Source organism: Bos javanicus, chromosome 6 (assembly GCF_032452875.1).
Source record: "Bos javanicus breed banteng chromosome 6, ARS-OSU_banteng_1.0, whole genome shotgun sequence".
Lineage (NCBI taxonomy): Eukaryota > Metazoa > Chordata > Mammalia > Artiodactyla > Bovidae > Bos > Bos javanicus.
Window position 1 is genome coordinate 57227257 of NC_083873.1, and position 16282 is coordinate 57243538.

The following is a 16282-nucleotide window of genomic DNA, read 5'->3' on the forward strand; positions in this document are numbered from 1 at the left end:
ACGCCAGGCCTCCCTGTCCATCACCAACTCCCGGAGTTCACCCAGACTCATGTCCATTGAGTCGGTGATGCCATCCAGCCATCTCATCCTCTGTCATCCCCTTCTTCTCCTGCCCCTAATCCCTCCCAGCATCAGAGACTTTTCCAGTGAGTCAACTCTTCGCATGAGGTGGCCAAAGTACTGGAGTTTCAGCTTTAGCATCATTCTCTCCAAAGAAATCCCAGGGCTGATCTCCTTCAGAATGGACTGGTTGGATCTCCTTGCAGTCCAAGGGACTCTCAAGAGTCTTCTCCAACACCACAGTTCAAAACCATCAATTCTTCAGTGCTCAGCCTTCTTCACAGCCCAATTCTCACATTCATACATGACCACAGGAAAAACCATAGCCTTGACTAGACAGACCTTTGTTGGCAAAGTAATGTCTCTGCTTTTGAATATGCTATCTAGGTTGGTCATAACTTTCCTTCCAAGGAGTAAGCGTCTTTTAATTTCATGGCTGCAGTCACCATCTGCAGTGATTTTGGAGCCCCACAAAATAAAGTCTAACACTGTTTCCACTGTTTCCCCATCTATTTCCCATAAAGTGATAGGACCGGATGCCATGATCTTCGTTTTCTGAATGTTGAGCTTTAAGCCAACTTTTTCACTCTCCACTTTCACTTTCATCAAGAGGCTTTTTAGTTCCTCTTCACTTTCTGCCATAAGGGTGGTATCATCTGCATATCTGAGGTTATTGATATTTCTCCTGGCAGTCTTAATTCCAGCTTGTGTTTCTTCCAGTCCAGCATTTCTCATGATGTACTCTGCATATAAGTTAAATAAGGAGGGTGACAATATACAGCCTTGACGAACTCCTTTTCCTATTTGGAACCAGTCTAAGTCACTTTCAGTTCAGTTCAGTTCAGTCGCTCAGTCATGTCTGACTCTTCGAGACCCCATGAATCTCAGCATGCCAGGCTTCCCTGTCCATCACCAACTCCCGGAGTTCACTCAGACTCAAGTCCATCGAGTCAGTGATGCCATCCAGCCATCTCATCCTCTGTTGTCCCCTTCTCCTCCTGCCCCCAATCCCTCCCAGCATCAGAGTCTTTTCCAATGAGTTAACTTCGCATGAGGTGGACAAAGTACTGGAGTTTCAGCTTTAGCATCATTCTCTCCAAAGAAATCCCAAAGCTGATCTCCTTTAGAATGGACTGGTTGGATCTCCTTGCAGTCCAAGGGACTCTCAAGAGTCTTCTCCAACACCACAGTTCAAAACATCAATTCTTCGGCGCTCAGCCTTCTTCACAGTCCAATTCTCACATCCATACATGACCACAGGAAAAGCCATAGCCTTGACTAGACAGACCTTTGTTGGCAAAGTAATGTCTCTGCTTTTGAAAATGCTATCTAGGTTGGTCATAACTTTCCTTCCAAGGAGTAAGCGTCTTTTAATTTCATGGCTGCAGTCACCATCTGCAGTGATTTTGGAGCCCAAAAAAATAAAGTCTGACACTGTTTTCACTGTTTCCCCATCTATTTCCCTTGAAGTGATGGAACCAAATGCCATGATCTTTGTTTTCTGAATGTTGAGCTTTAAGCCAACTTTTTCACTCTCCACTTTCACTTTCATCAAGAGGCTTTTGAGTTCCTCTTCACTTTCTGCCATAAGGGTGGTGTCATCTGCATATCTGAGGTTATTGATATTTCTCCCGGCAATCTTGATTCCAGCTTGTGTTTCTTCCAGTCCAGCATTTCTCATGATGTAGTCTGCATATAAGTTAAATAAGCAGGGTGATAATATACAGCCTTGACATACTCCTTTTCCTATTTGGAACCAGTCTGTTGTTCCGTGTCCAGTTCTAACTGTTTAGAACTGACCTGCATATTGGTTTCTCAAGAGGCAGGTCAGGTGGTCTGGTATTCCCATCTCTTTCAGAATTTTCCACAGTTTATTGTGATCCACACAGTCAAAGGCTTTGGCACAGGCAATACAGCAGAAGTAGATGTTTTTCTGGAATTCTGTTGCTTTTTCCATAATCCAGTGGATGTTGGCAATTTGATCTCTGGTTCCTCTGCCTTTTCTAAAACCAGCTTGAACGTCAGGAAGTTCACGGTTCACGTATTGCTGAAGCCTGGCTTGGAGAATTTTGAGCATTACTTTACTAGCATGTGAGATGAGTGCAATTGTGCGGTAGTTTGAGCTTTCTTTGGCATTGCCTTTCTTTGGGACTGGAATGAAAACTGACCTTTTCCAGTCCTGTGGCCACTGCTGAGTTTTCCAAATTTGCTGGCATATTGAGTGCATCATCTTTCACTTTAGTGAAAGTCACTTTAGTCATGTCTAACTCTTTGCAACTAACTGTATGGACTGTTACCTACTGGAATCCTCTGTCCATGGGATCTCCAGACAGGAATACTGGAGTGGGTTGCCATGCCGTCCTCCAGGGGGTCTTCTCCACCCAGGGATCACACCTGTATCTCTGATGTCTCCTGCACTGGCAGGCAGGTTGTCTACCACCAGTGCCACAGCTGTATTAGTTATCTATTGCTGTGTAATACAGTAATCCACCCCCCAAATTAGTAGCTTAAAACAACGAACATTTATTATCTCACGGGAGCCAAGCACAATTTAACAGGGCACCTCTGGTTCAAGGTCTCCCTTGGGGTTATAGTCCAGCTGTTGGCCAGAGCCATGGTCATCTCCAGGCTGCATGTGAGCTGGAGAGCCTGCTCCCAAGCTCACTCAGGTGCCCATTGGCAGGCCTCCAGAGACCTACTTCAGGTTCACTCACATGATTCTGGCATGCTTTGGCTCCTCCTCATATACTTTGTTCATCCTTTAGAGCTAGAGTCAGCACTTTGTAGAGGGCCAGAAAGTAAGTAAATATTTTAGGATTTGTGGGTCATACAGTGTCTGTCACCACTACTCAACACTGCTACGTAACTTGAAAGCAGCCAGAAACAACTCCTCAATGAATGGGCATACCTGTATTCCAAGAAAAGTTTATGTAGCAAAATCAGGTAGCCTGACCCTTACTTTAGACCTCTACAAGGACAGCAGCATGGTTCAGAAAAATTATTGCTGGGCATCACTTAGCTTCTCAGGGCTGCAGGTCCCAATCCATAGTACATGTGGGCTAGAGTAATTTTTCTCAGGGCTTCCCACCACAAAATGCTGTGATTCTAACTTTAATCTTTATTCATAGCAGTTTAATAGCTATTTCTTTGTTCTTACTGTCTCTCTGCTAAGACTAAGAACTTAACCAGAGTGTCAGTAACACCACAAATCTCACTGTAAACTCGGAGACAGTTAGCCAGGGACAGCTGGTAAGGAATCCACTGCAGTTCGGGAGACCTGGGTTCAATCTCTGGGTTGGGAAGATCCCCTGGAGAAGGGAAAGGCTACCCACTCCAGTATTCTGGCCTGGAGAATTCCATGGACAATCCATGGGGTGTCAAAGAGTTGGACATGACTGAGCAACTTTCACTAGCCAGGGATGCTTAATATTTTTTAAAATATTTATGTAATTATTTATTTGGGTGCCTCGAGTCTGAGTTGCAGCACCTGAGATCTTCATTGCTGCATGCAGGCTCTTTGGTGTGGCATGTAGGCGTCTCTCTAGTTGTGGAGCACAGGCTCAGCAGTTGCAGCACGTGGGCTTAGTAGACCTGAAGCATGTGGGATCTTAGTTCTCCATAAGGATGGATGGCATACGTGCTCAATCGTGTCCGACTCTTTATGACCCCACGGACTGTAGCCCACCAGGCTCCTCTGTCCATGGAATTTTCCAGTCAGGAATACTGGAGTGGGTTGCCATTTCCTACTTCAGGATCTGCTCAACCAGGGATCAAACTCATGTTCTCTGCATTGGAAGGTGAATTCTTTACCATTGGACCACCAGGGAAGTCTCAGGATAACTTAACTGACATGTTCAAGTTCCTTTTTTAATACATGGAGTTTCAGTTAGTCATGGCATGGCTGGCCAGTTTGCGGCAGAGAGTGATGGGCTCTTATAGCAGAGCCCTTGCCCAGGAGCTCTTGCCCTTACCAATAGAATCATTATAACAGCTACTGGTGATTGATTACTTACCTATGTCAGTGTTGTTGTTGTTCATTCGCCAAGTCATGTCCGACTTCTCGACCCCATGGACTGCAGCATGCCAGGCTTCTCTGTCCCTCACCATCTCCCAGAGTTTGCCCAAATTCATGTCCATTGTATCGGTGATGCCAGCCAACTATCTCATCCTCTGTCACTCTCTTCTCTTTCTACCTTCAATCTTTCTAAGCATCGGTGTCTTTTCCAATGAGTCAGCTGTTTGCATCAGGTGGCCAAAGTATTAGAGCTTCAGCTTCAGCATCAGTCCTTCCAAAGAGTATTCAGGGTTGGTTTCCTTTAATATTGACTGGTTTGATCTCCTTGATGTCCAAGGGACTCTCAAGAGTCTTCTCCAGCACCACAGTTTGAAAGCATCAATTCTTCGGTGCTCTGCCTTCTTTATTGTCCAACTCTCACGTCTATACGTGACTACTGGAAGGACCATAGCCTTGACTATATGGACCTTTGTTGACAAAGTGATGTCTTTGCTTTTTAACACACTCTAGGTTTGTCATAGCTTTCCTGCCAAGAAAAAATCATCTTCTAATTTCATGGTTGTGGTCACCATCACAGTGATTTTAGAGCCCAAGAAGAGGAAATCTATCACTGCTTCTACCTCTTCCCCTTGTATTTTCCATGAAGTGATGGAATCGGATGCCATGATCTTAGTTTTTTTAATACTGAGTTTTAAGCCGGCTTTTTCACTATGTCAATACCAAGTATGTAATCCATGGTTAACAGCTCTTAAGGTTCTTAAGATGCAGATACTTACAGAATCACAAACAGTGAAGTCCCTACAACAGATAGATGAGAGCTGAAAATTTCAGCTCTGAAAATTTCCCATGAAGTAATTCCCCATAAGTCTGACTTAGGGTGAATGTACAGCCTGATTTTTCTAGAACAGCCATAATGTCAGATCAAGTCATTCAGAGGTTGAAAGAGGTCTGGATTACTTTTTTATTGTTCTCTTCAAGGTTCTTGGTATATTAAAGTAGTAAAATAATGACAGAATGAGATAATAAAAATTAGAGAATATTTTAAAAGCTTTCATGTACAGATCTGCAATATTGCATACATGCATAAAGGTGACAAAATTTTCCTATTTGTATGGAAAGTATTAGTTCATTGGGAACTGTAGGAAATCTACTATGGAAACATGGGGCTGAAGTTCAAAGCTGTGTGATAAACATTGTCTTCTTTCAGTCCTGTCCATGTAGCTCTGGTTGTATATTTGGAGATAGTGGTCAAGAGTCTACATTGAGGCCCTCCATGAATGGGAAGCCTGGGTTATTTGACCTCCTGTATCCCATGTTCCCATACTTCCTACCTGCCCCGATGATGATAGGCTTTATGACAGAAACCCTGTCATAAGGAAGACTCCATGATATAAATGAAAAATTTTCTGAAGCCCAGCTCCACCATTTGCTAGTTGTGTAACCTTATATGAGTTAGTTAAGCTTGCTAAACCATTCTCTATATTCATAAGATGGAGCTAGTAATGCGTATCTCCAAGTTACGGGAAGAAGACGAAATAATGAATGTCAAGCACCAAACGCAAACTGGGTGTTCAAGTGTCAGATACCATCACTACCACCACACATACACACACACACACTCACGCAGTCTTGCCTCCAATTTGGAGCCCAAGTTTGGGTTTTGAACATCTGATGAGTGTAACTACACTGCCATCCCTGGGCCTAGTAAAGAGTCCTGTGCCCACAATTTCCCCGAGCTCCCGTTCACAAATGAACTGCCAGCCCTACAACTGTGGTGACTTGGCCCCCGGGCCCTGCCTCCTGTTCCGTCCCCCCTCACCTGCCCTTGGTAAATGAAGGTGTGAGAGTCAGCATGTACATCTGAGACACATCTCTTATGCCACATCTGTGAAAAAACTGATACAGAATCAGACTTTATAAATAGAAAAAGGTAATATCCAAAGGGCATTGGCATAAGCAGGTTTGCAGGATGGTTTACAGCCATTTCTCCTGGGGCCCCTGCTGTTAAGAGGGACATACCTTGTGACCGCCACCTGGGAAGAGCTTGTGCTGCAAAGAGAGAAAAAAGATAACATTCATAGAAGTTAAGAATACAGGTCAGGCTTCCCAGGTGGCTTGGTGGCAAAGAATCCACTGCCTGCCAACCAAGAGATGAGGGTCCTTGTGTCAGGAGGATCCCCTGGAGAAGGAAATGGCAACCCATGCTCATATTCTTGCCTGGGAAATCCCATGGACAGAAGTGCCTGTCAGGCTACAGTCCATGGGGTCACAACGAGTCAGATACGACTTAGCGACTAAACAATAAGGATTCAGGTCTGATTCCCTGGCATCTACTGTGCGGGGTTTTTAACTGTTTGGTAAAAGAGGATTTCTGCCTGGATAGGTGATGGCTAGGCAGGTTCCCTTTGCTTTCACCTGGATAAAGCTCTGAAGAGCGGTGATGCCTTATGGATGCAGCATTGCCTGGTTTGTGATGGAGAAACAGCCTCCTGCTGTCTCTTAACAGCTTGGTCCTATAGATCTTTACTTTGTGTCAGAAGAAAATTAAGAAATTGAGAGGCAAAGAAAATCGAAATCAGGTCACTTGTTACAATTATATAAAGCTTATGGTTGGCACCATAGACTTGGAACTTGGAAACTGCAAGGAGGGTGACTTTAACAAAAATGGAAAGTTCCAGAAATGTTAAGCAATAGAGAGAAATGGTTAACTGGCATAATTAATTGGAATAATTTGCAGCCATTTAAAAAAATCATTATGGACATTATGGATTGTCATGGAAAAGGCTCAAAATATAATGTTAAAGGGGAAAAAAGCAATACATGAAGTTGTTATATATTGTGTAAAATGGATATGCAAATGGACATAGACTGAAATAAATCCTGAGAAAAAACTGAGCACCTAACCCAGGTTAGATTCCTTGACTAAGGCTTCTTCCCACACTTTTCCTAAACTTTGTGTGCTTATATGTATTTGTGCATATGTCTGTGTAATTATATCTATTTTATATATAAATATGTACACATACAAATATATTTTTAGTGAAAAAATTCTTAAAGCATTTGAAAAAGATTGGAGGTATTTGTGAGCAGAGCAGCTGCAAAAGGGGAAAAAAGAAAAATGTTTGTATGCTTTTTAAAAAAGCACTTAGACTTTGTATCAAGGACTAAACTTAAATCCATCAATAGATGAATGAATTTTACACTTTCTACTGCAGCTGATGTGTTACTGAAGTAATTAGGGCCTTTCTTTTTTCCCATAGAGATTCTAGAGATAAATCACAGTTTTGTTTTTCCTTGGTTTAAATGGCATTCTTCTTTGATCATTGCTTCACAGAGGGAAAAGATATTTCCTTGTGCAAAGTAGTGGTTAACTTCTCACAACCTCAGACAACAAAGGGCCCCTCTGTGAGGACGCAGAAATTCCTCCTGGAATACAGGGAAGGCCCCCAGCTGAACCGTATCCAAGGAAGATGCCGCAAAGCTTGCAAAGCTTGTTGGGAGAAAGGAGCCCAGCTGGAGGTCTTTTCTTTCTATTTAGATATTGGCCCTGCTTAGAGGTGGGGGTGGGGGCAAACCCATAAAAGGAAACCCCAAAACAAGCCTGAATGCATTTACAAATTACAAGGAAAAGTTAATTCTGGCAACCAGTGTTGGTGCCAACTGAGGCTTATCATATTTAGAATTTAACTCCACTTGGGAAGAAAGTTGGGTTTTCTTCTCATGGAAGTTAGAGAAGTACACCGAGATGGGCTGTATGGCATAAATGCTGAGTAAAAGCCAGTCTGTGGGTAGGTTACATGCTGGTTCAGTTGGCCTCGGCCACCTCTACTCTGTGAGTGCCACATGTGGCCACTGGTTGTTGTTATGACGTGGGATCCCATCAAGTCAGGCCCTGAGCGTGGCGCCCACAGCGCCCCCTACCTGACTGCTGTGAGTTTACGTGTCACCGTGCTTCCTTTTCCACCACCTGCCAGCCTCTTCCCTCTCCAGCCACCGTCTCATCAGCTTGACCTTCTCGACCCTGGGAGGGTTTACAGAACAATGGGCAGGCCAGGCTGGCATGTCCTGGGCTCCGGGTGACTGCCAGTGCCCTTCCCTCTTCTTTCTTCCCTTTGCCCTTCTTGAACTTAAATTCCTCTTCCTGATATAGTTAATAAAGTTCCTGGTCAATGAGAGAGCTTTTTGAAAAAGCCAGAAATCAGGGCGATGATGAGAAGAAATGAGAGACGAGGAGACCCTCTTCTCTACTGAGAGCCCCTCATCCCATGTAGATGAAGAACAGTGAGAAGAATGGCAGCTACCATTTCTGAGCTTCTTCTGCACCTACTTATCCTGATTCTTACATTATCTGTATACCTCACATCTGAATAAACAAAGGCTCAGAGAGGTTTAGAAGTTTGCTCAAGGCCACACAGCTAATTAGTGAGGCAAAATTTCCAACTCAGGAGTTCTTGAGTTCCCCAGAACTATCCCCTCTTTTTGCTACACGAAAATGCTTTCCCAAAGACTCAAAAACTATTAGTCACCATCAGTATTTGCCCTCAACATCTGTGGCCAATCAGTATCAGGACATGTAATAAAGACTCCTTTCTAGTTCCAGCAGTGGCTCCAATTGAAAAAGAGTAAAAGTTCTACTCCATGTACAGATAACTAGTTAAATATCAAACTCACCAAGGCTCTACTTAGTAACAGACCCATGGAATGTGGTCCCTTCAGGGGTTCCATGTACTTGAAAACACTAAAAATCACCATTTAGGAACCTGTAGACCAGCACCATCAAGTAGAACTTTCCGTAGTGAGAAAAATGTTCTATGAACACACTGTCTGATATGACAGCCACTAGCCACATGTGGCTTTCAAGCTGTTGAAATGTGGCTGGCTGGTGTAACCCAGGAATTGAACTTTTCATGTATTTATTTTTTAGTAATTTAAATAGCCACATATGGCTAGTAGTTACCACATTGGACTGTGTGGCTCTAGAATATTCTGGCAGGTTGATTGCTGGTCCCCACATTTTCATGATGCTTTGCCAATAGGCTTTGTTATAGGACTGGATCGTAATTACTTGTTTTTGTTTTGCCCACCTCACTAGGCTGTAAGCAATTAATTTTGCTAGATCATCTGTTATTAGCACATGACCTGGCCCATAGTTGTCACCAACTCACGTCCAAACTCTTTGTGACCCCATCGACTACACCACTCCAGGCTTCCCAGTCCTTCACTATCTCCCAGAGTTTACTCAAACTCATGTCCATTGAATCAGTGATGTGATCCAACTATCTCATCTTCTACCACCCTCTTCTCTCCACAGTAGTAGGCATTAAATAATTAATGTAGGCTAAATAAATGAATGGGAATCAGCTTTATTTGAAAGCATCATTGTTATTGCTTGCTATCATCTAGTTTACACTTTCTCCTGACTTTGCTCTTAGGACTAGATTGGTTCCCAAATTTCCAGATGAAGCCCAGACTGCCCACTTATGAGTACATCTTTCATTCCTCAAAGAGAATCACTTCTTTAGCTGATTATTTTGGTTATTTGCCTCAGTAATGTTTCTATTACCATTTCTTGATTTTTTTTTTTTTTTCGGTTTTAGACATTATCTTCCACTGTGGAAGAAGATGGTTCAACTTCCACCCCCTGCCCCACCACACATAAGGAATGTCCCCCCTCCCTATTGAACTCCACCTCCAGTTTTAGTTAGATAAATAACTAGTATTTATTATAACTACATACCTGCTGTCCACAGCTAAGCCAAGTAGAGAATTAGAACTACATTTTCTTTCCTGCACAGTTTTTTTTCTGAAGGTAACAAATGATTTGTTTTTTTCATTTGTTCAGTATTCTGCATCCTTACCACTAATTTGACACCAAATTCTTTCCCTAGCATGTGTATTTTTCTCTGTAGGATACTTCAGTGATTCTGTCAATTTCTTCTCTTAAAGGAAAACTGCCCAGAGCCTTCTTACCTTCTGCAGTGGGAATGAGCTTCCAGTGCTGGGATTCTGGAATCTCCATGGCGGTTGTCCTAGGCGTTCCTTTTGTCTCTCTCCTGTGTTTAATGTCCTATTTCTTATATTCCTTGTCTTCCCCTCTTGGTTTACTTCCTCATTTGTTTATTACATCTTCTAATAGACTCCTTTCCAGGAAGGGATGGTAAAATTTTTGAGACTTTTCTTATCTGAAAATGTCTTTATTGTACCTTCTCATTTCCTTGGTAATTTGGGCAAATTTAGAATAGTGTGTAGGAGATCAAACCAGTCCATCCTAAAGGAAATCAACCTTAAATATTCATTGAAAGGACTGATGCTGAAGCTGAAGCTCCAATACTTTGGCCACCTGATGTGAAGAGCCGAGACATTGGAAAAGACCCTGATGCTAGGAAAGATCGAGGGCAGGGGGAGAAGGGGGTGACAGGATAAGATGGTTCGATGACATCACCGACTCAATGGACATGAGTTTGAGAAAACTCTGGGAGATAGTGAAGAACAAGGAAGCCCAGCATGCTTTAGTCCATGGGGTCGTAAAGAGTCGGACATGACTAAGCACAGCACAGCACTGTGTATGTATTTAAGAAGTCTAAAGCCATTCTGATCCCCAGCTCTTTGTATATGGTCAGTTTTTCCTTTGTAGAAGCCTGTAGGAGCTTTACTTTTACCTCACTTCTGAAATATCACAATGATGTGTCTTGGAGTTGGGTTTAGTTTTATTCATCACTTTGGTCACTTGGTGAGTGCTTTTATATAAAATCTCATTCCTTCAGTTATGTAAATGTTTCTCAATAGCTTTCCTGTTGTGCTGTTTAAATCTCACTACAACCATATTTTATAGATGAAACACTGATATTTGGGTAAATGATTAATTGGGCATTAATTGATTGTTAATTCAGTATCGCAGGCCTGGTAAATTTCAAAGCCCTTGTCTGCCTGGAGTCACTGGTCCAGGCCAGGAATCCTTTCCCCCACATCACTACCTACGTCTCTCTCCAGAAATGCTCTCTGTTGTTACTTTCAAGATGCATCTTGGCTATGAAAAGGAGGTAACTGGCAGGCCTGTTTTCAACTGTTTTTTGTTTCTTTTAGCTGCAGGAAGAGAAGTTAAATGTCTAGAGAAACCTAATGGACAATTTCCACAACAGGTAAGCTCTTCTCTTTGTTATGTTTTGGGAAGAAGGTCTATTCTTTCCACTTTCCATTAAATTTTCTATTATTTGGTCTCCCTCTGCAGTTTTTATTACCTGAAACATTAAATCTGGTAGACAAGGCAATCTTTCAGATTCATTCAGGTTTGAGTAAAATGCTGTTATTTTCTTTTTCCATTTGTTGTTTGGGAACAAAGAACAAAGTTTGTTTGTTCTAAAACAAGTAACATACAACGTGACCCATCTAAGTCTTCACATTGAACAATGTACAGTGTGAGGCTAAAACAAGAAGGCTGAGTATTACCTTGTTTGAGCTCAGTTAGCTCCACTCCAATATTTCACCACCCTGTGCATGCCCCCAAAGCACAGCAAGTATTAATGTGGGGCTTATAATTAATTTTAGACAGCAGGTAATTTACACCTATGGAATCCACAAATAATGAGGAGCAGTTGCACACATAAAGCGCGTGGAACACCCGGTGCATGGGACACTCTATGGAAGTTTGCTATTTTTAGTGTCATCTTTGTTACTCTATGTTATTAAATCCTGAGGCTCTTGGACGCCTTTGAAAAGTTTTTAGTTCAGTTCAGTTCAGTCACTCAGTCGTGTCCGACTCTTTGCAAGCCCATGAACTGCAGCACGCCAGGCCTCCCTGTCCATCACCAACTTCCGTGATGGAGACTCATGTCCATTGAGTCGGTGATGCCATCCAACCATCTCATCCTCTGTCATCCACTTCTCCTCCCGCCTTCAATTTTTCCCAGCATCAGGGCCTTTTCTAATGAGTCAGTTCTTTGCATCAGGTGGCCAAAGTATTGGAGTTTCAGCCTCAGCATCAGTCCTTCCAATGAATATTCAGGACTGATTTCCTTTAGGATGAAAAGTTTTAAGCAAGGGGACTGATAAGATTCAGGTTTGTGGCCTAGAAAGATCCCATGACTTCCGTGTGGCCAATGTCTTAGAAGACATGGGGATGCAGTGGCAAGAGGCTTTGCAATAACTCAGGTAAGAGAGAAGTGATAATGTCTTAGGACAGGGCAGGGGCAGAGCACACGGAGAGACAAGAGTGGGCCTCAGAGAGTGTGTCAGAGGTCGCCTTCCCCTGGAATGTGGTCTAGACCCCTACCAACCCCTTTATCTGCTCGCTTTCAGCCATAAGTCTTTTCCCAAGATTACTTGGGCACTTGTTGCCTTATAGAACACAATGCATGACACACTTTATTTTATTTTAATATTTATTCTTTCTTTCTTTCTTTGGCTGCATCGGGTCTTAGTTGTGGCACTCGAAATCTTCATTGTGTCATGCAGGCTATTGCGTTGTGCTGCACAGTATCAGTAGTTACAGCACACGGGCTCCAGAGTGCACGGGCTTCCGTTGCAGCACATGGGCTCTCGAGTTGCAGCGAGCAGGCTTAGTCGCTCTGTAGCATGTGGGCTCTTAGTTCCCAACCAAGGAGCAAACCTGCATTCCCTGCATTGCCAGGCAGATACGTAACCACTGTACCACCAGGAAAGTCCCCATACTTAAAATTCATACTCTTAGCACTCCCTCAGTCATGTATTTATGCATCTGTCTTCATTGCTAGACTGAATTCTTTTCAGCTCCCTGGAACTGAATTTGGTACTTGCACAAAATAGGTGCTCAGGAAATATTTGATGCGTGAATAAGTGGTGAACCCTTTAACATACAGCAGAGCTCTCTGCCTCTTGTGTCCTGGTCACTAGCAGAGTGTTTTATCCTCAGATTCTCAAGGGTATTCAAGGCCTTGAAACCATGCTTATTCTTCTCAAGTGCAAACTTCAAAGAAATAATGGACATGAGTTTGAGCAAACTCTGGGAGATAGTGAAGGATAGGGAAGCCTGGTGTGCTGCAGTCCATGGGGTCACAAAGAGTGACTGAAGAACAACAAAAGGAACATCAGTGTCCAAATTCTGCACATGCAGTGTCATCTACAAACATGGGAGAGTCTGTTTTTTCTTGTCCTCTGACCAGTCCACACTTCCCACCTTGAGTGGGAAGCCTGTATTATAAAATACAGTGGTTGTGTAGTAGGATGTTCTTTAAGAGTCGCTGAAGTTTGGCCGTCTAGAATACTGGAGATTAACCAGAACTAGTCCATTCCAAGCATCCAGCCTTGAGCTGTGCTTGCTTTTAAAGTCATCATTATTTGTAGCTTTACAAGACTGTAGCATTTATAAACTGTAGAAGTTTATAAACTGCTGTCCACATCGCCTCCTCTTCAACTTCTTCATTTCCAGAACTTCATTTTTTCTAAATGCTTCAGTTATCTTCCAGTCTTCCCCCACCTTCCAGATAAGGCTACTTACCAATGTTAGCGACACACCCTGTGTTGAAGACACGCCTGACTCTCGTGGGATTCCAGGGAGGATTGGGTCAGAACATCACCCATTTCTGTTCTCCATGTCTAAAAGTCACTGCTGCTGCTGCTAAGTTGCTTCCGTCGTGTCCAACTCTGTGCGACCCCATAGACAGCAGCCCAACAGGCTCCTCTGTCCCTGGGATTCTCCAGGCAAGAATACTGGAGTGGGTTGCCGTTTCCTTCTCCAATGCATGAAAGTGAAAAGTGAAAGTGAAGTCGCTCAGTCGTGTCCGACTCTTAGCGACCCCATGGACTGCAGCCTACCAGGCTCTCTGTCCATGGGATTCTCCAGGCAAGAATACTGGAGTGGGTTGCCATTACCTTCTCCTAGGCCAGGGTTAAAAAATTTTCTCATAGACGATGACCATGAAGGTGAGAGCAGCCCACATCTATTAAGAACCTGCTACTTGCTAGTCACACTCTGCCAGGTCCATCACATGTATAAGTCGTGTGGTTCTCAGAGGAACCCTTCACAATTCCGTGTCACTGTTTCCCTATCTAGTGGCTGGCAAAGCTTAGACTCTGAGAGGTTAAGCTACTCAAGATCATCCAGCTTATGTCAGACCAATCCAGACTTTTGACTCCAGAGCCCACTCCCTTAATTATGATAGACAGACTGTCCTCTATCTACTGGGTCTTAAAATTCTTCGTCCTCTTCTTCTAGAACCAGATATGATTTTTACACACATTCTTTGACCAGTCATTCTGTTGAGGTGGCTATAAAAATGAAATCAATTATGAACTAATAATGCAAGGGTATCTCTGATGAGTTTAAGCAGATATCCTACTAAAGATTAGTGATGCTGAGCTTCCTATATAACTTAAGTCAAAGTCAAGAGGATCAGCCCAACAAGCTGAGTTGAGATGAGTCATGTCAGATGATACTGTGATTACGGGTGGTCAAGAGTGTGATGGGAGGGGGGCCACCGAATCCCACATGAAAAAGACATAGAACTGCACATGTTAAGTGAAAACACATCATCTTCACTTCAAATTTTAAAAGTCTTCTCAAATTGTATTATCTGAAGAGTCTCCAAAGTGTACTTGTTCATATTCTTAGGAACTAAAAGCCACCCAGAAGGTGATGGCCTGTCCCCATCTTCAGTTGAGCATGAGTGTTTGTGCTGTGGACATTATCCCTGAACACATGTGGTTTGGTTTGGTTACCAGTGACATGGTCTACTAGTTCATCAGTGAACAAGTTTCTACCCAAGTAGCAGAATTCATGGTAAACACCTAATCCCATATCATTGATGATAGTCTGTCATGTTAAGTGAGATTGTGTATGTGATCCCTGGGTCAGGAAGATCCTCTGAGGTAGGAAATGACCTCCCACTCCAGCACTCTTGCCTGGGAAATTCCTTGGACAGAGGAACCTGATGGGCTACAATACAGTCTATGACACGACTGAGCAACTGAGCATGCACGCACGTATATGTGATTAGCTGAGCTCTCTGTAATGTCTCTCTCACTTCAGAGCTGTCTGTGGTCATTTGCAAGACTTCCTCAAAACATATTTCAAAAGCAACTGATAAATGCATGGTGATATCTGGACTCCCAGCTCTAAGAGTTATAGATACTGTCTTCAACTGTTGAATTAGAGACTCCCTGAAGGATTTGGAAGGAAAGTTATGACCAACCTAGGTAGCATATTCAAAAGCAGAGACATTGCTTTGCCAACAAAAGTCCGTCTAGTCAAGGCTATGGTTTTTCCAGTGGTCATGTATGGATGTGAAAGTTGGACTGTGAAGAAAGCTGAGTGCCAAAGAATTGATGCTTTTGAACTGTGGTGTTGGAGAAGACTCTTGAGAGTCCCTTGGACTGCAAGGAGATCCAACCAATCCATTCTAAAGGAGATCAGTCCTGGGTGTTCATTGGAAGGACTGATGCTAAAGCTGAAACTCCAATACTTTGGCCACCTCATGCGAAAATTTGACTCATTGGAAAAGACTCTGATGCTGGGAGGGATTGGGGGCAGGAGGAGAAGGGGATGACAGAGGATAAGATGGCTGGATGGCATCACCAACTCAATGATCATGAGTTTGAGTGAACTCCGGGAGTTGGTGATGGACAGGGAGGCCTGGTGTGCTGCGATTCATGGGGTCACAAAGAGTCGGACACGACTGAGCAACTGAACTGAACTGAACTGAAGGATTTGGGGGTGTATTAAAAATAAACTTCCTGCTACTACATTGATAATGGGGAATAGATTAATAGCACCCACATGAATAATAGAGAATGCCCTTCATATTTCAGCAGACATAAGAGACACCTAAACTTATTTATTAACCACAGTCACCCATATGTGTTAATGATATTGAGTATTTTCATGAGATTACTGAAAATAGTGTGAAGGTCCATGTGTTCCCTATACTTTCTCCAGTGGCAGTTTTAGAATATCTATCTACTAGGAAGGTTTCAGAGCTTAGAAGGGAAGACAGGAGACTTGTCTAGAAGTTGTTTTGCACAGTAAACAGACTGATCTGGGGTGGGAAAGGCAAGAGAAATTGACGGAGATGACGGAGGGGCTAAAGTCCCTTCCCCAACCACCACTGACACCCACCATGACTTGTCCTACATCAGAAATTAGCAGCAAGTACATTGGATACTACCCATCTGTACAGAGTTCAACACTCTTATTGTATATCACTTAATAACTAGCTAGGAAGCCAGAACTTCCCT

The 16282-nt window shown here is 43.1% G+C and overlaps 1 protein-coding gene across 7 annotated transcripts in view; it reads left to right on the forward strand.

The window, feature by feature from the left end:
- Positions 1 to 16282, forward strand: part of C6H4orf19 (chromosome 6 C4orf19 homolog) — an 82395-nt gene that overhangs the window by 48218 nt on the left and 17895 nt on the right. For 6 of the 7 annotated variants that reach the window (XM_061419883.1, XM_061419879.1, XM_061419884.1 and 3 more), the window contains exon 2: positions 11159 to 11214. The exons of the other annotated variant lie outside the window; for it this stretch is intronic. Coding sequence is in view for 3 of the 6 variants with exons in the window: in XM_061419879.1 (XP_061275863.1) it covers positions 11195 to 11214 (20 nt within the window). In the remaining 3 variants the exon portion in view is untranslated. The remainder of the gene's footprint in view (positions 1 to 11158; positions 11215 to 16282) is intronic. 7 annotated transcript variants of the gene reach the window in all.